Raw genomic sequence first — 21808 nt, forward strand, 5'->3', positions numbered from 1 at the left:
CGCCGCTGACAGGTAACGGCCGGCGCACTGCGCATGCGCCCCTCCCTCCGCGGGCCTGGGGGTGGGGCCTCCGCGGGGAGGCCACGCCCCCTCCGGTGCGGGTCCCGGTGCCGGTCCCGCGATTGTCCCCGATTGTCCCACGACTGTCCCGCGATTGTCCCAAAATCCGTTTTCCCCCCGTTGTGCCAAAGGCCCATCCGCGCTCAGAGTCAAGGGGTTGGATTTGTTTGTAGTTCTGCGCAGAAAGATGGCTGGGTGGCAATTCCACAAAGGCAGCGCGACAACTGGCAGAAGTTTTCCCTTTTTGTGGATTTTAACAAACCGAGGCGTTGATGTTTATTGGCTACAAGTTATGTAGTTCGCTTATTAATTAGTGTTCTGTCTTCTGTTGGTTAATGATCCTCTTGCTTCCAGTGCTAATTAGTCTGCATGCTCAGTCTTTCTCTTAAATTAGTGGGGTTTTGGTCTGTGAGTCAGTGGTGACAATTTGCCCCTGCCAGAATTACCTCTTACCCAGCCAGATTTCAGCACAGTTGCTCAGTTGTTTTAATTAGTTTCTTCCTTATCCTGGGTGTTCTGCCAAATAGCCTTGTACCCCTAAATTCTGCATTCTTTATGTCAGCTAAGAGTGGTACACCCTTCTCCCCTTTGGTAACCTCCCCCTAGGTCTGAGATCACTGAAACATGTCAAGCCCTAAACCTTAACAAGGCAATTCTGCAATCCAATTTGTCTTTCTACCATCTGGACATCACTTAGAGCTTGCTTGTTCGGGATTGCTTTCTCACAGATTGCCCAGAGAGGCTGTGGAGCCTCTCTCACTGGAGATATCCCAGAGCCAGCTGGACACAATCCTGTGCCTGTGCTCTGGGATGGCCCTGCTTGAGCTGGGACATTGGACCAGATGTGTTCTTCCCTGACAACCTGACCCATTCTGGGATTCTGTTTGTTATAAATGAATACTCTAATTTCATAATGAAGGAAATTTATTAAATTATCAAAGTATAAATTTGGGAAAAGCCACAAGTGTGTCGACTCAGTGTTGGGGAGACTCAGGATTTGGTCTCTATTGCACCAAAGTCCCTGTGGGTCTCCAAAATGTAATTTCTAAGGGGTCTGTTTTATACAGTCCTTTGGGCTCTGGAAGGGGGCCCTTCTTTAGCATATTTTAGCATATTATCATAGTTTTTCTTTCTTGCTGCTGTGTTTCCTGGAACCACTGGATAATTCCTGAAATCCTGCGTGGTGGTGTTTGCAGGGGTCCCAGGATGAGGGAAGAGACGAGAATCTTGACTCCATGTTTCAGAAGGCTGATTTATTATTTTATGATATATATTATATTAAAAGAAAATTATATATTAAAACTATACTAAAAGAATAGAAGAAAGCACCTCATCAGAAGGCTTGAAAGGAATAGAAAAGGAATGGAATGATAATAAAATCTTGTGACTGACCAGAGAGTCCAAGCCAGCTGGGCTGTGATTGGCCATTAATTAAAAACAACCAACATGGACCAATCAAAGATGCATCTGTTGCATTCCACAGCAGCAGATAATTATTGTTTATATTTCATTTCTGAGGCCTCTCAGCTTCTCAGGAGAAAAAACCTAGCAAAAGGATTTTTCATAAAATGTGTCTGTGACAACTCTGTCAGGTGAAAACTTCCTGGCATAAACTTCTGATGATGCCTATCAAATGCCACCTGCTGGGATCTTGTGAGATGGAAAGAAATCCCTTGAAATATACATCCCAAGAGACAGTGCCCTCCTGGTGTTTGAATCTCCATTCTTTATTTGTCCAGCACAAGGTGCTGTGGTTGTAATTTCCTTTAACACGAATTATTGTATAACACATATCACATGTTCCTGCCTGAGGACAAGGCCACCCCAGTGATGGGACACTTGGACACCAGGAGCACGGTTCAGCCAGGTCTGTGTGTGTTGGAACTCAGGACATCCCTCTGGCTGTCCTGGATTGCCAGGACCCTGCCAGGGGGCTCAGAGACCCTGGCACAGAGCCCAAGGCACCTGTGACTTTGATTATGACCCATGGAGCAAATTACCAACTTTATATGAGGATCTCCAAGCCACAACAGTATAAGTAGAATAATAATTAGTTTGTCATGGTGTGAAAACTAGATTTTTGGGGTTTTCAGAATGGGGGTTCAGGAGGCAAGATGGAGGAATTTGGGTGGGTCCAGCCTTTCTCCTTCTTCTTCTTGGCCTCCATCTTCTGCTGTGATGTTGGCACTTTTAGATTTGGTTTAGAGTAGAAGCTCACTGTCTAACATAGGTGATAGGTGTTGGAAAGTAATTGTAAATATTGTAGTTTTTAGTATAAAAATATAACACCACCCCAGGGGCAGGCAGAGTGCCTTGGGCTGTCCTGCTGAACGGACCTCGGCTGGACAGGAGAAAGAATTTATAGATAAGAATTTTATAGATAAGAATTTTATAGATAAGAAACAATAAACAACCTTGAGACCAAGAACTGAAGAGCTCTGATGCCTTCTTCGACTGCCAGGCTGGGAAAAATGACTTTAACACATCTTGGGGTCACTCTGAGCAGCTAAACCCTGAGATGTGCGCTGGCCATGAGAGCACCACTCCCCTGGGAGCCCCAGCTGAGCACTGGGAAGGGCTGAGCCATGCCCAGGCACAGACAGGAGCTCTGCCAGGCTCGGGAGGAGGAGCTGGAGCCGGCAGGGCAGGCAGCAGGTGATGCTCAGGGGCATTTGGGGAGGGACATGGAGGTGCCAGCCTGTCACTGCAGCGGGTTCAATTCACAGCGCACGCTGAGGCTGAGCTAAAAGCTCAGGCACACAACAGAGATGAGATTTAGCTGCGATTACTGGCAGCAGGCACGTCATGAAAATATCCAAATGCAGGCTTTGGAGCCGTGCAGGGATAAAAGTTCCCCTCTCTATTGGAGCAGACACTGGCCCCGCTCAGCGGGACAAGCAAAACAAAGGGAGCTGGGAACATCCCGCAGGCTGACGGGGACTAACGATCTGGAGGATTATCAAAACTTCTTGGCCAGAGCTCTCAATAAGTGTGAAAAATTACTCTACAGCAGAGAAACCCATAACTCTGGAAACAAGTAAGGGGTTTGAATCAGCACAGATGGATTTGAATCGGCACGAGGCAGAGACGGCTTCTCCTCACTGCTGCAGTCAGATCACAGCCTCTGGGAAAAGCCTTGCCATCATTTCTGTCTGCTTGGGAGCCTGGGAGTTATTGACATAATTATGCCAATTAGCAGCGTGATTATTTCTTTCCCACTCCTGGGTGAGCGAGCTGTGCCAGGAGGCACTGGAGTAGCTGCCTGGCCTTCCTCCAGCTCGTGGGTTTCTATGGAGGCTGCAAGTTGGGAAGAGCATTATGAGTGTCCAGAGCACTTTGTGCTGCCCCCATGAAATAATTAAGATCCACAGAAGAGCAGCCTGGCCCTAGGATTGCATCTCCACAGGAGACAAATGAAGATGGAGAAAGGCACGATGCCTGGGGAGCAGCACCATGCACACCTTCAAACTGATCATCCAGGCAACTCTCCTTTCTGTGAGGGCTGTAAATAACAGCTTTGTCTGTTTCCATGATTAAAATAAAATAAATTAGGAAAACAACTAAGATTAGGAAAAAAATTAGTTATTCCCCCAAGTCTGGGAAGTTTCCAAACCAAATTTTTTGTCTGGTGAAGCACAGTTAAAGCCATTAAGTGCCCACATGCACCTGCAACTCTATCACTTGCAAAAATCCACTTTCCTCTCTCCAAAAAAAAAGCCACAAGCAGCCAAGTATAGATTCCCCACCTTCTGGAAAAAGCACAAACAATTTCATGATGGATGCTTGTGTTAGCATGAGAGGTTTTTCTCATTTTTCCAACACCTCCAAGAGAGCAGGGAAGGAGAGAGGAGAGGCACCTGAGCATATCTTTAGGTCTCTGCTTTTCCTGACTGACTTCTCTGGGCAGCTTGTTCCAAACCCCCATGCAGAGCCCAGCCTGGCTTTCTGAATTTGCCAAGATTCAGTGACTAAATTCAAGGAAACAGGGGTGCTACTAGACCACTGCAAATCTTCTTGTAACAAATAACCCTGAAATACAAGACCCAAATCAGTGTCAGGGGGCCATGCAAGAAATTGTTCTCTGGGGGAGCAGTAGGGGTAACCCCCAGGAGCAGAGAGCTGTGCTGCTCACTGGTTAACCAGCTAAACACGATCTGGTTTTACCCTGCTGTGCTCACTTGTGCCCCTAGTAATAAAATACAATAAAATACAATATTTATCATTTCCTTTTGCTGCATGCCAGGCTCAGCAAGGAGAGAAAACCTCTGCCAAGCACCTTTGCTGGCACATCAGGAAGGGTGGGTGCGCTGATCCCCAAGGTGACACCAACAGTGTGGTCTGATGTCACATGTCACCAGCTCCAGCACAGCCTGCCTGGGCCCCCAGTCACAGCCTCCAGTGCATTTCAGATCAAGGCTCCAGACAGCAAGCTTGTCCTGCCACGACGTTCAGAGGAATATATGGCAAAAATAGCCTGGCTTCAGGGTGCAGCTGAACCCACAAACTCACACACAGACACTCTCCCTAACCAGGCAGTGACATTGGCACTGAGGACATTTGGACCAGGTCCCCAAGCTGCTTCCCAAGCACACAGCAGTGCAATTCCCCTCAGGAGAAATGAGTTCTGTAAAAAGCAGCCGAGTGGGGACTTGCAGATGGCTGCAGTGAAGAGCCAGGCACGCTGCCCTGCCCGGGGCAGCAGGGCACAGCACAGGCTGCTCCTCTACCCGAAGAACAGACAGTTCCTGCACACCTCCTCATCTCTCCAGGGATCTTCCTCACCTCCTTCTTGCCTCAGACAAGAGTTTTGGCAGAGCTTTTCAGGCAGAGGATGGGCACAGAGCAGGAGGAGCTGTGGGCAAGGGGCAGCTCCAGGTTCTCGGCAGCGCTCGGCTCTGCAGTGGTGCCAGTCAGCATCGTCCCTGTGCATCTGCCAGGAGCAGAGCTCAGCCCCTGAACCTGCAAAAATGGAACTCCAGCCCGTGAAAGAAAGCCAGAGTGGATGCAGGGCTGTGATTAGAGTAGCGGCTGCAGCATTTCTCCGTGTAAAGAGGACGTGCTTTCTGCCTTCCCCCACAGCCCGGGGCACTGCTGACTCACTGATGGCAGGACAGCTCAGTCCCCGTCCCATCTCTCCTCTCTGCTGCCCTGTGACCTCCAGCTGCATTCTTCACTCGTGTGCATCCCGTTGCAGGGTAGAAGAAGGGCACAGTGCTGCATTGCAGCCTGCAGAGATGCTTCCCTGCAGCCCTCAGCACCCTAGGGAAGAGCTGCACTCCCTCCCTGCAGCCTGGCAGCACGCCTGCTTCCTTGGCCACAAAGCCAGACAAGCCAAGCGCTTCCCCAAGGGAGGATTGCATGGACACAACACTTCCCACGTGCTTCCAGCCTCTGGGAGTGGCTGCTGCAGCCCTTGTTGTGCTGGCCCATGCCATGCAGCATCCCCAAGCAGTGGGGCCAAGGCTCTGCCCAGCTGAAGGGCATCAGCCCAGGGCTCAGCCCCTGCAGCTTTTTCTGCTGCAAAATCTCTCCCAGCTGCTTGCTGTACTTTGAGCTGATGACAGCATGGCCCTCATTCACCTGAGACGATTGGTGTGTCATTCTCTTCTCCAGAACAGGGACCTGGGCTGTGACACCAAATGGGGTGAACATGTGGCACCCCATCAGTGCCTGCCTCAAAGTGCCACCATCCCCACAGCCACCCTGGGCCAAAATTCCTCTCTGCATCCTTCTACCCAAGCTCAGAAAGCTCAGGCTGCCCCACCAACTCCCAGTGTCTCATCCCCTGGAGCAGCAGGACATGGATGTGATGCTCTGAGAAGGGACCAGGCCAGCCCAAAGCATCCCCAGCTGGCTCCAGCCTCACCCCTGAGCCGTGGGGTGAGTTCCACACCTGGCTCTTTCTGTGCTGGGAATGCCAGAGAGGAAAAAGTCAACATCTCCGTGCCGTGGGGGTTGCTAAGTGACGGCAGAGCTTGTTTCTATCCCGGCACTGACAGCGTGCCTACGCTGCAAGGGAAGGAAGTGAGGAGTCAGGGATGTAAACACGAGCACATTGCCAAAACTCTCACAGAATCACCCTTGCCAAACATATACATTAGCTGCGTGTTTTGGCTGCCAGCAGAGAAATATTTACTATGTGTCAATTACTCCAGCCTTGGAGCGTTTTACCTGCAGAGGAGGATTTGCAGCACTCATGAATTTGCCATTTTCTAGCTGAAATTAATTTTCAGACCAAAGTTGCCAGGCTGCCAGTAGCTGCAAGAACAGCTGCAATGAACTGAGATTTCATCCTTACATTGTTTCTAATAGATGGCTTTTGTTTTTCCACCAGGATGTGGCGTTATGCAGCATTTTGGAAGCACAACAGAAAGGCAGGACTGGACAAGGGAGGGATGAAGGCAGCCTTTGTATGAGCTCCTGGGGAGGAAAGGAGATGGTTTCAGTACAGAAAAAGGGCACACACACACACACAAACCTACGTGGTTAAGATTATGTGGAGAATTGCAAACTAAGTTAAAAATAGAGTAAAGGCAGCACTGCTGATCTAGTTGAGAAATTTGCCATTGCTAAGCTAGGTGGATAATAGATATCTTTCAGAGTAGAGCTCATCACAGAGCAGCTTTAGAAACTGCATGGGGGCAGGCACACTCCAGCTCCAGCTCCAGCCTTGCTTCTCCCCCGTGCTGTGCTGAACTCAGCACAGAAGGAGGAGAATCACTGGAGGAGTGACTGGGTGGTGACACAGGGCACCCAGCCAGGCTGCCAACCTTTATCTGAGGCAGGGAACAGGCCAGCCCTGCTCTCCTGGGCCTGGGAACCATCAAAAGCTCTTATTAAAACAGCATCTACTCCTTTGTGTACTTGCAGGTTAGCCCAGGGAGAAAGTAGGGCACCCATCTGTCCCTCTGTGGGAAGGGGAACAAGGGAGGGAGCATCAGAGAAGGGATCTGAGCAGAGCAGCTCCCAAAGCAGAACCTGCTGGCAAATTGAAATGAAAACACACCCCCAGGTGCTGATCAGAGGGAGCTGCTTGCTGCCAGCACAGCTGCCGTGGGGCAGCCTGGGCACCAACAGCCCCATCTCCTGCTCTGGGGCAGTGCCCACATGGTCCCCACTGCTGCAGGGGGTGAGAACCTGTGGGAAATGGATTTGGAGAGAATTCTCAAAGCCTGCCGCAAGGCTCACATAGTGTGCATCTGTAAGCAAACCTTGAGATAACAAATCCTGACTTAGAAATGCCATGGAACAGGACAGATATTGCTGAGAGAGAAATGGAACAAGAAACAAGTTTCAAAGGATGGCCTTGCAAAAAAGACTGGATACTTTGGAGAAACTATGAAACTATGAACATAGAACTATGAAAGATGCATTGTAGTAGTATCCACGAGGGGTAGTTTTAGATGATTGGCTTTAAGGCATTTACACATGGTGTGGCTAAAGCTGATAGGCCAAGAAATGCTTATAATGTATTGTAATTAAGAATTAATTGGTTTCTGATTGTGATGGCATGAATTGTAACATCTGTATTGTCTCACCCTTCACTTGAGACTGAAAATGGAATAAAAGTTTTTAAAATGCCTCTCAGTTGCCCCATCTCTGGGTCAGAAAAGGGCATAGTTCAACAAGAGCCTTTTGGGGTGTCCTTTCCATGGCCCCATGAGCTGGGGAACTGCAAACTCTCAGCTCCCACAGCCTCCCACTCTGCTTTGGAAGTGGCAGAGGTTTTCCCACAGATGGAGGAGAGCTGCCTCCTTCCAAGCAAGTAAGGGGCAGCCCAAACCCTGCTGGGATGGGGGTGTGAGCTGCAGGGCTGGGAGATGGCTCCAGCAGGGATGCTGAGACAGATCCCTCCTGCAGCTATTCTGGTGTGCTGTTGGCTCCCTGGGCTGTGGAGAGGTGCCTGGGGAGGGTTTGCTTTGGGAAGCAGCTCTCAGAAAAGCTGCTTCACAGTGTCCTTTCTCAGGCTGCCAGTGGCAGAAGGGAGCATGGAGTGAGGGTGCAGCATCAGTGGCAGAGCAGCAGTTTGTCACCTTGCTGTCTGCAAGCTGGTCACTTTGGTACATTGTCTCAGGCTCATTTTGGCACCTGCTGTTGCAGGGGAGAAAGACAAGCCCCCACCCCAAAATGGCTTCTGATGAATGAATGAGAACCTGCAGGTCCATGCCCAGCCAGGACACACATGATGCCTCAGGTTTGAGCTTTTCTATTTTTCAGGTTCTGTGCTGCTTTAGTGTGTGGGTCTGGGCTTCATATGAGGGGATGGTGAGCTCTGTGCACAGAGCAGGGAGACAAAACAATTCCTGCTCCAGCTGGGCACCAAGGACAAATGATCCAAATCTCAGGCCCAAGAGCACAATGTGGGGTGGAGAGAAAAAAACAAGCAGGATGGGACTTCATGGGCTGGAGCTGTAATTGGACAATTAACTCCAGAACTGATAAAAGTGAGAGACCCCATGACCAGTTGTGCATTTTGTGACCATTTTGGTTCATTTTGGGTGTAGCCCTGGCTGGGCTCTTGTGCTGCCCAAGGTGGATCCATTGAGGCCTCCTAATAAATCCCTGCTTTATTCTTTAGCTCTGTCCAGCCTCTGTTCTAGGTCAGCCTGCACAAGGCATCACACAGGCCAGCTCTTGACTGAGCTGCCTGGGCAGGATTGGGGTGCTGTGGGAACACCCCAATGGTGTTTTCTGGCTGTCCTTTCATCCTGCAGGAAGGCTGACCTGCACCAGCTGGGTGAGAGTGGCCCAGGCCGGGGTCCCTGCTGGCCCTGGGTCCCTGCTGGGCCCTCAGAAGGGTTCTGAGCTCAGGGGTTTCAGTTCAGTGGTGATGGCTGGAGAGATTCAGAAGAGGGAAATTATCTGGGATGCTGAGTGGTGAGGGGGCAATGGGGTTCAAGGGGCAGTTGCCTGCTCCCAGGACACACCTTTGCAGTGCAATGGTGACTGTAGTTTTCCCAGAGGTGTGTGTGCTTCAGAAATAAGCCTGAAATAACAAAGCACTGCAGGCCTCAGAGCACCCCTGAGCACTTTATTCTCACAGCTTGCAGCCCACTCACACACACCCACAAGCAGCCTTGGAGCAGGCCTGGGGCTCTGCAGAGACACCAGGAACGCTGGAGATGCAGGGAGAGGCACCCTCAGAACAACAGGAGCTGTGCTGAAGAGCAAGGAGCGAAAACAACAAGGACAGACCCAAACCCACAGCCTGCAGAGCCCCCTCAGAGGATGACACGGCCTGCAGAGCCCCCTCAGAGGATGAGCACGGCCTGCAGAGCCCCCTCAGAGGATGAGCACGGCCTGCAGAGCCCCCTCAGAGATGAGCACGGCCTGCAGAGCCCCCTCAGAGGATGAGCACGGCCTGCAGAGCCCCCTCAGAGGATGAGCACTGCCTGCAGCAGAACCCCCTCAGAGGACGAGCATGGCCTGCAGAGCCCCCTCAGAGGATGAGCACAGCCTGCAGCAGAGTTCCCTCAGAGGACGAGCATGGCCTGCAGAGCTCCCTCAGAGGATGAGCACGGCCTGCAGAGCCCCCTCAGAGGATGAGCACGGCCTGCAGAGCCCCCTCAGAGGACGAGCATGGCCTGCAGAGCCCCCTCAGAGGACGAGCACGGCCTGCAGAGCCCCCTCAGAGGACGAGCATGGCCTGCACAGCCCCTTCAGAGGATGAGTACGCGTGCAGAGCCCCTCAGACAACACAGCCTGCAGATCCCCCTCAGGGACGAGCACAGGCCTGCAGCAGAACCCCCTCAGAGGACGAGCACGGCCTGCAGAGCCCCCTCAGAGGACGAGCACGGCCTGCAGCATGTCTGCCAGCACATAGGAGCTGTCCCAGGGCCGGCCGGGCTGGCGCAGGGCTCCCTCCAGTGCCCGTGCCCGTGCCCCCAGCTCTGTGGGGCTGCGCCGTTCCACGGGGCCCGCCTGGCACAGCAGGATCTCGTTCACCTCGCCCTGGATGCGGCGAGCGTAGAGCAGCGGGAACACGGCCCTGAGGGCACCCAGCACCGACTCCTTCAGCCGGGAATCGCGGCACACCAGGTTGAGCACGAAGACTCCTGAAGAAGGGAGAGAGGAGGGAGCTCAGAGCAGCCTGTGCACCCCACTGTCACTGTGACATTTATGAAAAATCCCCTCACCAAGCTTTTTCTCCTGAGAAGCCTCAGAAAAGAAATGTAAACAATAATTATCTGATTGCCTGGAATGTGCTCTGGAGGTTGCTCACCAAGAGGTGCATCTTTGATTGATTCCATGTGAATTGTTTTTAATTAATGACCAATCACAGCCAGCTGTGTCAGACTCTCTGAGTCTGTCACAAGTTTTGATTATCATTCTTGTCTAGCCTTCTGATGTCTCCTTTCTCATTCTTTAGTACAGTTTTAGTATATAATTCCATAAATTATAATTTCACTTGACATCTAATATGATCGATATGATATGATATGATTCATATGATATGAGTCATATCATATATAATATCAGCCTTCTGAGACCTTGGAGTCAGATTCTCATCTCTCACCTCATCCTGGGGACCCTCACAACAATTGGTGACCACACCCCACCCTGCTCCCTGCCACCCTGGTGGAAATGTCTTCCTCACTGGCATTCCCCTGGTCCCATTCCACATCCCTGCTGCCACATGGGTGGTGGGTGGCCATGAGATCTTTTCTCAGGTATTGCCTACACCTTCTGCTTCCAGAAACCTCTGCTGGACCCCTGGGATGTCTCAGGCCATCCTGCTGTCACAGTGCCCACTGAAACACCCAGATGCAGGACCCCCAGGAGAAGGGGATGCCATGCAGCAATCCTGGCTGTAGCCAGTATTCCCCAGGATGAGAAAATGGCACAGCCCCAACTCCACACAGAACTGAGCAGCCTGGCCACGGGGACATGGCCACATCTTCCCTCCTACCTTCTGGCTTGAGGATGGTTTTAACTTTCTGCAGAAAGGGCTCCTCCACAAAGGCTGGGGGTGGGCAGCTCATCCCCACCGTGAGGTCTTTGCTGTCCACATCAAACATGATGGCATCATACTGGGTGGGTCCTGCAGGACAAAGCACAGACAGCTGTTATCCTCTGGGACAATGGTGAGCTACACACGTGGTAAGGCCAAAGATGGGATGGTCAAAATACCCTTTCTGCCACGTTATGGGTGACTTCTCTGCTGGCGTTTCTTTTTACAAGCCCTTGGTGCTGGGGGAGGCAATGACAGGCTGTGAGCTGCAGAGACCTGGTGAGGCTGGGGACTGTGACACAGGGCAGGAGATGGGCAGGAAGGGGAAGCAGGTGGTGACAACAGCCCAGGACTCTGCTACCCAGCATGGCACCCACTGGGCTCGATGGGGCTCTGGTACCTTGTCCCACATTGCAATGCAAGATGTTTTCCATTCCCATCTGTATGGCAGATTACCTTTGTCAAGTGGGCAGTTTGCCTTATCTCTCTCTCTGAGTGACCACAGTCACACCTCCCTAGGGAGGGGACATTGCTGATAACAGCTATTGAATGTCACTGCATGGCTGATAAGAACTGCAGCATCCCATTGGGAGATGTGAGCCCAGAGGGAGGAGCCAAGCATTCCTACCTGGATACAATCTGAGGTTTCAAACATTGCTACCCAGATATAATCCAGAGGTTTTTGAGACACCAGCACAGCTTCTCCACTGGATTCCCCAGAGGAACAGCAGCTGCCTCTCCTTCCACTGGATCTTCAGAGGAACAATACATCCTTCTCTACAGATCCCTGCTCCAGCAGAACCACCCCTGACACTGCAGGAGGGCTGCAGCCACAATTCCAATGGGACTGCCACCAACACCCTGACCCACAGGGTGTCAGGCTGGGTTCTGACTCTGTCAGTGTTGTTCTAGTGTACTGCATTGTTTATTTTATAATTTTATTTTTCTTCCTTATTAAAGAACTGTTATTTCCTGCTCCCATATTTTTGCCTGAGAGCCCCTTAATTTAAAACTTATAGCAATTCAGAGGTGTGGGGAGGGTTTACATTCTCCATTTCAGGGGAGGCTCCTGCTGCCTTAGCAGACTCCTGGCTTTCCAAACCAAGACATACCTTCAGCTGCCAGCTTGGCCACGTAGTCCAGGCCATCGCAGACGTGCACCTGCATGCGCTCGCCCTGGCAGAACCCAAACCAGCGCGTGGCCACTTCCAGCATGGAGGGGTCGATCTCCACCACGGCCACGCGGGCCTGAGAGAAGTAATCGTGGACAAAGAGGGGCAGGCTGCCCCCGCCGAGCCCCACCACCAGCACTGCCAGCTCTCCTGCCAACCAAAAGCACCCAGTGAGCCTCCAGCATGCCATAACCCCACTGCTTGTCTGTCATGGACATATTTTATGAAAAATCCTCTTGCTAGGACTTTTCTCCTGAGAAGCTGAGAGGCCTCAGAAATTAAATGTAAACAATAATTATCTGCTGCTGTGGAATGCAACAGGTGCATCTGTGATTGGTCTCATGTGGTTGTTTTTAATTAATGGCCAATCAAAGTCCAGCTGGCTTGGACTCTCTGGTCAGTCACAAGATTTTATTATCATTCCTTTCAAGCCTTCTTATGAAATCCTTTCTTCTATTCTTTAGTATAGTTTTAGTATATAATTTTAATATAATATATATAATAAAATAATAAATCAGCCTTCTGAAACATGGAATCAAGATTCTCATCTCTTCCCTCATCCTGGGACCCCTTGAACACAACCACACCCATCCCACCCACCGTCCCCGAACCACTTTGGGAAGGGTGCACAGGGCACCTTGGCCAACAGAGCCTTTCCCCAAGGGGCTGTGGCGTGGGGACACTGCCCCAGCACAGCCTCCCACTGCTGGCCTTGTCACCTGGGAGGGCGTCGGGGCCCCCCAGCAGGCAGAGCCCCGCAACCATGGCCTTGTGGTGCTCACAGCACAGGTAGCTCTTGTCAATGGCTCCAGGGGGCTCAGAGGGGCTGGGTTTCTTCTTGTCCTTCCTCCTCTTCTTCTGGCCTGAGGAACAGGAGACACCAGCCAGTAAGGCAAGAGGGAGATGGAGGTGTTTTCTGAGAACCAGCCACCCCCAGCCCTGTCCCACCCATGGTGTAGGAACACTCCCAAGTGTCACAGACATCTTTTATGAAAAATCCTTTCCTTAGGATTTTTCCTCCTGAGAAGCTGAGAGGCCTCAGGAACAAAATGTAAACAATGGTTATCTGCTGCTGTGGAATGCAACAGGTGCATCTGTGATTGGCCCATGTTGGTTGTTTGTAATTAATGGCCAATCACAGTCAGCTGGCTCAGACAGAGAGCCGAGCCACAAACCTTTGTTATCATTCTTTCCTGTTCTATTCTTAGCTAGCCTTCTGATGAAATCTTTCTTCTATTCTTTTAGTATAGTTTAAATATAATAAAAATAATAAATCAAGCCTTCTGAAACATGGAGTCAGATCCTCATCTCTTCCCTCATCCTCAGACCCCTGTGAACACGGTCACACCTAAGGTTGCTCTAGGGCACGACAGGCAGGTCCCAGCAGGACTTCTACCTTTTTCTTGTTCTGCTCTCACTCTCTGCCACCCTAAAAAATCAGCCTTGGCCTCTGCCCCATGTACCTGGGAGAGGTGTGGGGGCCAAGAGCCGAGCCTCAGACTGCACCACGTTCCTGTTCTGGAGGAAGATGAGGCGGCGGAAGAAGCAGCTGCCATCTCCCTTCACGTCCTCCACCACGAAGTCCCCGCTCAGGGCGCTGCTGCCACGGTGCCGCACCGCCCGCACCCCAATGTCCCCTCCCACGGACAGGAAGGGCACCTGCAGGGAGCACAGCGCTGCTGGGCTTGGCTTTCCCACTGTCCTGACTGAGCCAGGACGAAGCAGCCACAAGAGAGGAGCAGTGGGGCGCCACAGGAGAGCTGGGGATCCGCACCGGATTCACTCCCAGCACAGGGAGCAAACACAGCAAGAGTTTTTTGCAAGAGCTCAGATGTGCGGAGTTGGGGCAAGAAGGAGAAGACAGAAGGAACAGAAGTTAAAGCCAGGATTAAGACAGGAGACTGGATCCTTTTAGGGTTTCTGGATCTCTGCTTTTCTTGGGATATTGGGTTTTGGAGGGCAAGGACTTCAAATCCTGCCTCCAAGCACAGACAGACAGCTGGAGGGAAAGCCAAGAGAAGCTGCACCTCAGGCCCATCTCCTCCTCACCAAGGCTGGATGCTCACGCCTCTGCCTTGGAGGAGAGGGTTTCCCTGCTGGCAGAGCCAGCCTGGCCCTGTTTTGGGAAGCCCAGCTGGGCAGTGGGGGCTCACCTGCTGCCGGGCAGGGAGGCCCGGCGGGGCCAGCTCCATCACCTTCCCCGAGAGCTCAGCCTGGATGGCGGCCATGCCCTCGTAGAGCTGCTCCCTGTGCAGCGCCACCGTCAGCAGGCGCCCGAAGCCCGCGCTGGCCGCCAGCTGCCGCCGCCCCTCCTCCGTCCCAAAGAGCCACTCGGTCTCCCTGCCCTGCGGGACTGCAGAGGGGCTGCCATCAGCCTGGGCTGCTCCCGGCCTGGAGCCTCCAGGGGAGCAGCCACAGGGAATGGCAGGACATTGAAGGGAGGTAGCACTGCTTGGTTAGAGCCAGGAGCTGCAGGCTCATGGAAAAAGGTGGAAAAGCCACATCTCATTAGAAAGGAGGGAGTCCAACAGGCTCCTGAGCTGTCTCCAGGCTGTGGGAGCTTTGCAGGCATGCAGGGAGGGAATGGGGCTGCTGGCAGAGGCTGACACATCTCTGTGGGTGCAGCCCCTGCAAGCCAGGACATCCACAGAGAGCAGCAATGCATTCCCAGCTGCAAGGTGCTAACTTGGCTGTCACCAGCCTCCAGGCAGGAATCAGCACCTTGGAGGCAGGGCAGGCAGTGTCCCTCTGCCCAACAAGCTCCTCTGTGCCACGTGTGTGCTTGCACCACCCCACTGCAAAGCCAGGACTAAAACATCACCCCAACCCCACACAGGTGAGTAATTTCCCTCTCCAGCCCCAAATTCAGCAGGCCCTGAAGGGCTGGCTGCTTTGCAGCTCCTGCACCTGGCTGCAGCCTGCCCAAGCCGTACTCACTGATGAAGATGGCAAAGTGATTGTCCCGGGAAGGTTTCACCGAGGGGCTGTCCACCACGTGCAGCGTGTAGCGAGGCTTCCCGCTCTCTCTGTCACACAGATCCAAGGAAACCTGCTCCCTGCAGGGGGTTTTGCTGATCTGGCTGCAGAGCAGGGCATAGTGCTGCCTGTCCTTCACCGCTGCCAGCAGCCGCTCCGCGCTCTCCACCCGCAGCGGCCTGTCCTGCTCCTCGGGGCAGATCTCCAGGATCCCTGCTGCCGAGCCAGGCACCTTCCTGAACTTTGTCATCACATACACAAAGACAGGCAGCACAAACTGCTGCTTGTCCCCACTGCTGCCCACCTGGTGGACACGCACCACCCACCCTTCCTGGGAGAAATATTCCACAGCTTTCTTCAGCACGTGGGCTTGAGCCAAGGAGACGCAGAGGTAGCGCCCTCCCACCTGCAGCACCCGGCTGATCTCAGCAAACATCTGCTCCGCCTTGGCTAAAGTGGCCTCCTCCTCATCGCTCAGCAGGGCATCCAGCGTGCCTTTGTCCAGGACCACTTGGAAGTGGGCATCAGGGAAGTCCATGTGGAGCATGTCCATCAGCAGGTAGCTCATGCCGGGCCGGGTGCTGGCGCTGCGCTCCCGCATCTGGCGCACGGCGGCGGCGCTGAGGTCGATGTTGACGATGTCCTGGCACATGCCCACGTCGTACATCTGCTCGCTGAGCTCCGAGTTCCCACAGCCCACCACGAGAACCTGGCCGGCAGCACAGAGCAGGGAGATGGTGACAACACCCTGGATGGTGACAATACCCCCCCATTTAAGGAGCAAATACCAGATGTGTGTGGGAAAACCACACCCTTGGGGCCTGCAAACTCACTCTGCATGGCCCAAGATAACACATCCATCCACAGGGAACAGTCCCATGGCAGAGAAGTGATGTGTCTGCTGCATGTTTTTTGAGAATGACCTCGGAGTTTTAACCCCCAGAGCAGGGCCACTCAGGGGTCTCTCCTGTACCCTTGCTAAGGCACACTGGGGGCTTCACATTGTGAAAAATGCGTATTTTATGATTGGCTTTTTGCAAATATTAAAATGAATATTATATGTGTTGTGTTAGGAAGTAAGGCTGTATTAATTCTCTTAAGTAGTGGGTTGAATATAGCTTTAGGTTATAAAAAAATGTTAAAACAGAAACGATGCTATGTAGGATACTTTTTTTAAAGAAAGGACTTGCAGCGAGATAGCAGCCACAGGACACCTGAATCTTTCAGAGAAAGAGAATTTATTGCTCCATTATCAGAAGAAATGAACTTCTCCCTGCCTGGCTTGGGCAGGATGACACCGTCAGGATTCAGAGGAATAAGCTGACGATGACCAGACAGAATCCTGTGTTTGAATGGAATTTATGCATCATGGATGAGGTGTATGAATATGCAACAGGCTGTTGCTTTTAAGGGTTAATCCTCTGTTAATGTGGGTCCTTTTTCAGGCTCGTGTTGAAAAAGGTACCCGGACCTCTGTAAGTCTTTGGTTCTATTGTCTCATATTGTCCTAATTCAAATTGTCCAAATTATTATTACTCTAATTATATTACTACTTTTATAACTATTTTATTACCATTGAACTTTTAAAATTAAAAAAACCAAAACCAAGTGATTGGCGTTTTTCACAACATCATCTACGTCAGTCCTTGCACACAGCACCAAGTAGACTGGAAAAGACCTCTGAGAACGGAGAGTCCAAGCTATGATCAAACACCACCGTGCCAACCAGACCACAGCACTGAGTGTAACATCCCATTTCTCCTTAAACATCTCCAGGGACGGTGACTCCATCACCTCCCTCTAGGCAGTCCATTCCAATGTCTAAGCGCCCTTTCTCTGAAATGTCCACCCTAAACCTTCCCTGGCACAGCTCCAGACTCTGTTCTTTCATCCTGTTGCTGGTTGCCTGGCAGAAGCAGCCGAGCCCAGCTGGCTACAAGCTCCGTTCAGGGAGTTGTAGGGAGCGATGAGGTCAGACCTGACCTCCTGTTCTGCAGGCAAAACCAGCTCAGAGCTGGCGGCGCAGGAGCTCTGGGGGACACAGCGGGGCTCACCTTGTCGCGGGGCCGCACATACTTGTGCAGAACGGGGCAGAGCTCCGGGAAGGCCCCGTACCACTCGAAGGGCCGCTGCCCGCGCTGGCGGAAGAAGCGATCCCAGTAGCGTGCGGAGCTGAACTCGGCGGGGCTGCGGGGCAGCAGCTCCATGGCCGGGCCGGGCCGTGCCGGGCCCCGCTCCCGCGTCCCCACGTGTGCGCCGCGCTGACCGCTTCCGGCTGCGCGGCACGGCGCGCCCGCCGCCCATTGGCTGCTTCCGCCTCGGCCTCTCCCCATTGGCCGGCTGCTCCGCCTCGGCCGCCGCCCATTGGCTGTCTCCGCCCAGGCCGCTCCCATTGGCTGCCTCCGGCCTGGCGGCTCCACGGCGCAGCGGCCCCAGCGCGCCCCCGCCCGGTCCCGGTGCCCGCCCCGGTCCGAAGCCGCCCCCGGTACGGTTGCTGTTAGATGCAGCTCTAACAGCGCGCACCGCTGGGCTCTGCTGGAGCAATACAAAGGAGAGCTAGGCAGCGGTGGGTTCCGAGGAGCAGCTTTAATGGCAGCCACAGCGGAGGGAGTCCCGGCGGCGCTGCCGGTGACATGCACCCCGCCTGGCCGGGCAGGGCTCGGACACGGGGATCTCCGGAGCTCCTTTCCCACGCAGGAACCCCGTGTGGCTGTGTGAGGTCCCCCGGGCTAGCTGGGAGCGGGGCGGGGCTCTGCAGAGGCGCTCTGGACAAAGAAGGCGGAGAGCTCGCTCAGCGCCCGGTACCGGTGTGAGATGGAGTTCTTCACCGCCTTGGGCATTTCGGCGTAGCTGCGGGCACAGAAACAAGTGTCAGTAACAGCGACACTACAGCACATCCCTGGAGCACCAGAGCTCCCCCTCTGCCTCCCTGCTCCAGAGGTTTCCCATCACCCCTGTGTTCTGATCCAGGAGAACACGTCCCCCTGATGCCCTTCCTCACAAACAAGTTCCTCTGGACACCCCTGACCAAGGTTTGCCTTACACCAAGGTAAAACACCACTTACGTCTGGTTGTAGCCATTTGGCTGAAAGCAGGGATCCCAGCCAAAATCCCGAGGGCCCCTGGGCTCCACTATCACTCCCTGCCATGAGAAAGCACAGAAAACCATTAAAATAACACAAAAAAGCACAAAAAACCCTAAAAACTGCACTTCCCTTGCAGTTACATCTCAAGCACAGACAGAGACACGCAGCCACCACAGCCCCTGCAGGTGCTGTCCCCTCCCCAGGATGTGACCAAAGCCAGCAGCTCCAAAGTCACACTGCCCCATGGTGGCAGTGCTCTGACCTCTCAAATAACAGAGCTGAGAACTGTTATACAGAGGGAGAATTTACTAGGAACTAATATTTAAATTTACCAGGAACTAATATTTAAATCAGTGCATTTACTAGGAATTAATATTTAAATTCCATTTTACGCATTCATGTTTTTCATCTTGACATTTTAATTTTTTTTTATCAAATAATTAAAGCACATATCCCTACATCAGCCAAACCATTTGTCATGGATACACTTTCAATGAACCTTCCTTTGTATTTCCTAGTATCAAAAATAACCAACCATCTAACCACTCCCAAACAAACACAGAATTAACCCCAGAACTAACTCCCCCCCCCAAAATCCAAACAAAAATACAAACCACGATCATAAATCATCAACCCGCCAAATTTTATATTTTTGTAGCTTATAAAAAGCATGACACTGAAGATGTCAGGATGGCTGCCACACACCCCCAAGGACAAAAGACTTAGTCCTGACCTTGCTGTTAGTTTTTGCTAGGTATACACATGCAAATATCCGTGCTCCATACAATTCCCTAAGAACTGAACACAGAGGAGATGGGGCTGAGCAGACTGAGGTAACATTCACTGAGCAGCCCTGAACAAAGGGCTGCACCCCAGCACCCACCTCCCCTCCCCAGCGACCCAGAGGCCCCCCCAGCGTCCCCAGAGTGTCCCCACAGTGCCAGTGGCAGCAGAACCCCCCCCAGCACGCAGCACCTACGTGGGTCTGGCCCTTGAAGAGCCTCACGGGCTCCTCGGGGTTGCCGCTGCTGAAGGCGAAGGTGCAGAGCGCGTAGGCAGACTTGTCCTCAAAGCCAGCCAGCAGCTTGTACAGCCCTGGGGGGACACACAAGGGAGCCTGCAGTGCCTGCTGCTCCCTGCGAGCACAGCACAGCCACCCAGGGCTCCACGTGGCACTCCCAAGCCCCCTGGTGCTCTTGGCAGGATCCCTGCCTGCTGTGGCTGAGGCCAGAGCTCAGAGCTCAGCTCCAGAGCCCTGCCATGGATCTGGCAGAGGAACCAACCCAGCACAACTAAAGCCCCTGGTGCTTGAAAGTGATCAGTGCTCGTGTTAATGAGACCAGCAGAGGATTTGCAGCCACACTTTGAGCTGTGGGGTCAAGGCACAGCAGGGGAGGGCAGTGTTAGTGGAGCCCCAGGGAGCAGGAGATCCTGCAGGTCACGCTGAGGACAAACAAGATGCTCCCAGGAGCCCTGCCACCAGCCTGCAGAGGCAGGAGTCTGGGAATGTGCTGAGAAAAACATCCCAGGAAGGAGGGCACAGAACCTGCTGGCTCCCCCAGCATGGGCAGGGAGCCACTGCAGGGGCACAGGAGTGGGTGACACACAGAGCAGTGACACGAGGGCAGTACCTTCTGGCTTGAGCTTCTCCAGGAACCATTTTCTGAAAAGGAAGGAAAGAGGGAAGATCAATTTTTGCAATTATCTCTCAGACACACAGACATCTTTGTGTTGCTTACATTCTCATAGGCCTTTGAATTCCTCAGTGTGCTGTAAAATCACTCATTCTGCACCATTTACCAGGAAGGACACACTTACCTCTTAAGCGGAAGGGGACACAGTGAAACAGCAGTGGGGTAATTACTGTATCCTAGTTATTATGTATACAAATACAGAATAACTTTGTTATCTTCTGGATTAAAGCTGTCCCTAGGAGAACCTATGGGGCACTCATGGCAGTCCTGCTGAAAGGTTTTGGTGCCTTTACTGCTCTTTGCACAGCTTCCCAAGCTGCCACAGCAGGCAGCACAGATTAAAAGCAGAGCCAAGAGCCCAGCTCTGTCTGTCCATCCCTGCTCTGTGATTTACCCCAGGGCTCAGGGAGCTCAGTGCAGCCCCTGGGGTGCAGGAGGAGGGGCAGGGCACAGCCATCACCTCCCTGACCCCAGTGCTCCTGCAGTGTGGAGCCCACCCTGTGCCCCTAACCTTGGCACATGGAAGGGGAACAGCCACTTACATGTAGGGTCCTGGGAGGCCCCCCAGGGCATTGAAGCACAAGCAGGTGTCCTCTACTATAACAGGTCCCTGAACCTACAGTGACAGCCCAAGAGAAGGAAAACATCAGACCTGAAGGAAGGCATTATTTCCAAACCCCTTCCCTTGCTCTGCCCCATCCTCATGTTTCCACTTGACATCAAAGGCAACACACATCAGACATACACGGTGAAACCCAAACTGCCCCCAGGCAGGCCAGAGAGGCTGAAACACAGCAGGGAAGGTTTCACATGGGGAAGGTTTCACTGGGAAGGTTTCACATGCAGAAAAACAAACAGAGCTGAACATCCCTGCAATCCTGGAGGACAAGGAATGGGAAAGCCTGTGTTCCAGAGGCAAGCCTGCAGGACAGCCAGCCCAGAGCCAGCAGACATCAAACTCTTTGTCCTGCAGCCACCGGGCCTGAAGGAGCTTCTGTGACCTCCCATAAACCAGCCCAGGCGGGTGATGGGAGAGGATCCTTCAGTGTCCCTGCCCGGGGTCCCTCCATGCCCATCCCACCGGGAAAGGAGAAGGAGGAGTGACCTGGCGGGCGGCTTCGCGGCACTTCTGCACCGAGATCTCGTCCGGCTCCCCCTGGTACTCGGGCACTGCGGACACGGGGACGGAGCGGGGCTGAGCACACGGCGGGGCCGGGCCGAGCCCTCACACCCCGCCAGGCCCTGCCAGCAACTTACGGTCAATTTTCTTCGCCACCAGCGCGTAGGGAGAGGAGTCCCCGAGGATCTGCGTGACCTGCGCAGGGAGAAGGGAGTGACAGGGCAGGGAGGGACGGAGGCAAACCCGCTGGCCAGGCTCGCTCCCGCCGCCCTCACCTCCTCCAGTTTCTTGGCGTTGCCTGTCACGAACACGACGCTCCGCCGCGCCGGCGCCGCCATGCTGACCGCGCGCTCGGCCCCTGCGCGCCCGCCCGCCAATCAGCGCCCGCGGCGCGCCGCGCCCCGCAGCGCTCGGCCAATGGGGAACATGCCCGCCCCGCAGCGTCCAGCCAATGGGGAGGGCGTCCGCCCACGCCAGAGAGGCGGGAACTGCCGGCCCGCGGGGGGCGGGACGTGTCGCCATGGCAGCCGGCCCCTCACAGTCCCGGCCATTGCAGCCCGCGCTGCTTTCCTGAGGTAAAACCAGCCGCAGTCGGAGAATCGGCAAGGGAATTGTGCTCCAAGCTCTGTTGCTGCTCAGCCTCCCACCTCCGGCGCGTCTCTGTCATCGAGTTTCCTGTGTCGGAGCCGTAAAGTTCCATCCTTGATGGTTTGCTGCTGGTGGCGCCCCTCACAGCCAGAGTTGTCCCT

General features: G+C 53.5%; 2 protein-coding genes across 2 annotated transcripts; both read right to left on the reverse strand.

Moving 5' to 3' along the window:
• Positions 1-9796: 9796 nt before the first annotated feature.
• Positions 9797-17435, reverse strand: METTL13 (methyltransferase 13, eEF1A N-terminus and K55). The gene is made up of 8 exons (XM_064720323.1): positions 17214-17435; positions 15121-15868; positions 14337-14536; positions 13647-13842; positions 12903-13046; positions 12124-12333; positions 10970-11101; positions 9797-10115 (listed from the first exon to the last, which is right to left on the reverse strand). The coding sequence occupies exons 1-8, from the start codon at positions 17364-17366 to the stop codon at positions 9841-9843; spliced, it is 2058 nt and encodes a 685-aa protein (XP_064576393.1). The 5' UTR covers positions 17367-17435; the 3' UTR covers positions 9797-9840.
• A 291-nt stretch (positions 17436-17726) lies between these two features.
• On the reverse strand, positions 17727-21473 carry ITPA (inosine triphosphatase). The gene is made up of 8 exons (XM_064719934.1): positions 21335-21473; positions 21197-21254; positions 21045-21109; positions 20482-20555; positions 19877-19908; positions 19225-19340; positions 18225-18301; positions 17727-18009 (listed from the first exon to the last, which is right to left on the reverse strand). Exons 1-8 carry the CDS (start codon positions 21395-21397, stop codon positions 17889-17891), a joined length of 606 nt encoding a protein of 201 aa, XP_064576004.1. The 5' UTR covers positions 21398-21473; the 3' UTR covers positions 17727-17888.
• Positions 21474-21808: the final 335 nt, after the last annotated feature.

The sequence above is a fragment of the Zonotrichia leucophrys genome, chromosome 8, assembly GCF_028769735.1.
Source record: "Zonotrichia leucophrys gambelii isolate GWCS_2022_RI chromosome 8, RI_Zleu_2.0, whole genome shotgun sequence".
NCBI lineage: Eukaryota > Metazoa > Chordata > Aves > Passeriformes > Passerellidae > Zonotrichia > Zonotrichia leucophrys.

Excerpts from the sequence above, each read along its gene's own strand:
- METTL13 (XM_064720323.1), bottom strand. The coding sequence starts at position 17,366 with ATGGAGCTGCTGCCCCGCAGCCCCGCCGAGTTCAGCTCCGCACGCTAC. Across the intron at positions 12,334-12,902 it reads GGGCCCCGACGCCCTCCCAG|GAGAGCTGGCAGTGCTGGTG; the intron begins GTGACAAGGCCA and ends TTTGGTTGGCAG. Across the intron at positions 11,102-12,123 it reads GGCCAAGCTGGCAGCTGAAG|GACCCACCCAGTATGATGCC; the intron begins GTATGTCTTGGT and ends TTTGTCCTGCAG.
- ITPA (XM_064719934.1), bottom strand. The coding sequence starts at position 21,397 with ATGGCGGCGCCGGCGCGGCGGAGCGTCGTGTTCGTGACAGGCAACGCC. Across the intron at positions 21,255-21,334 it reads ACGCCAAGAAACTGGAGGAG|GTCACGCAGATCCTCGGGGA; the intron begins GTGAGGGCGGCG and ends CTCCCTGCGCAG. Across the intron at positions 18,010-18,224 it reads CCAAATGGCTACAACCAGAC|CTACGCCGAAATGCCCAAGG; the intron begins GTAAGTGGTGTT and ends CTGTGCCCGCAG.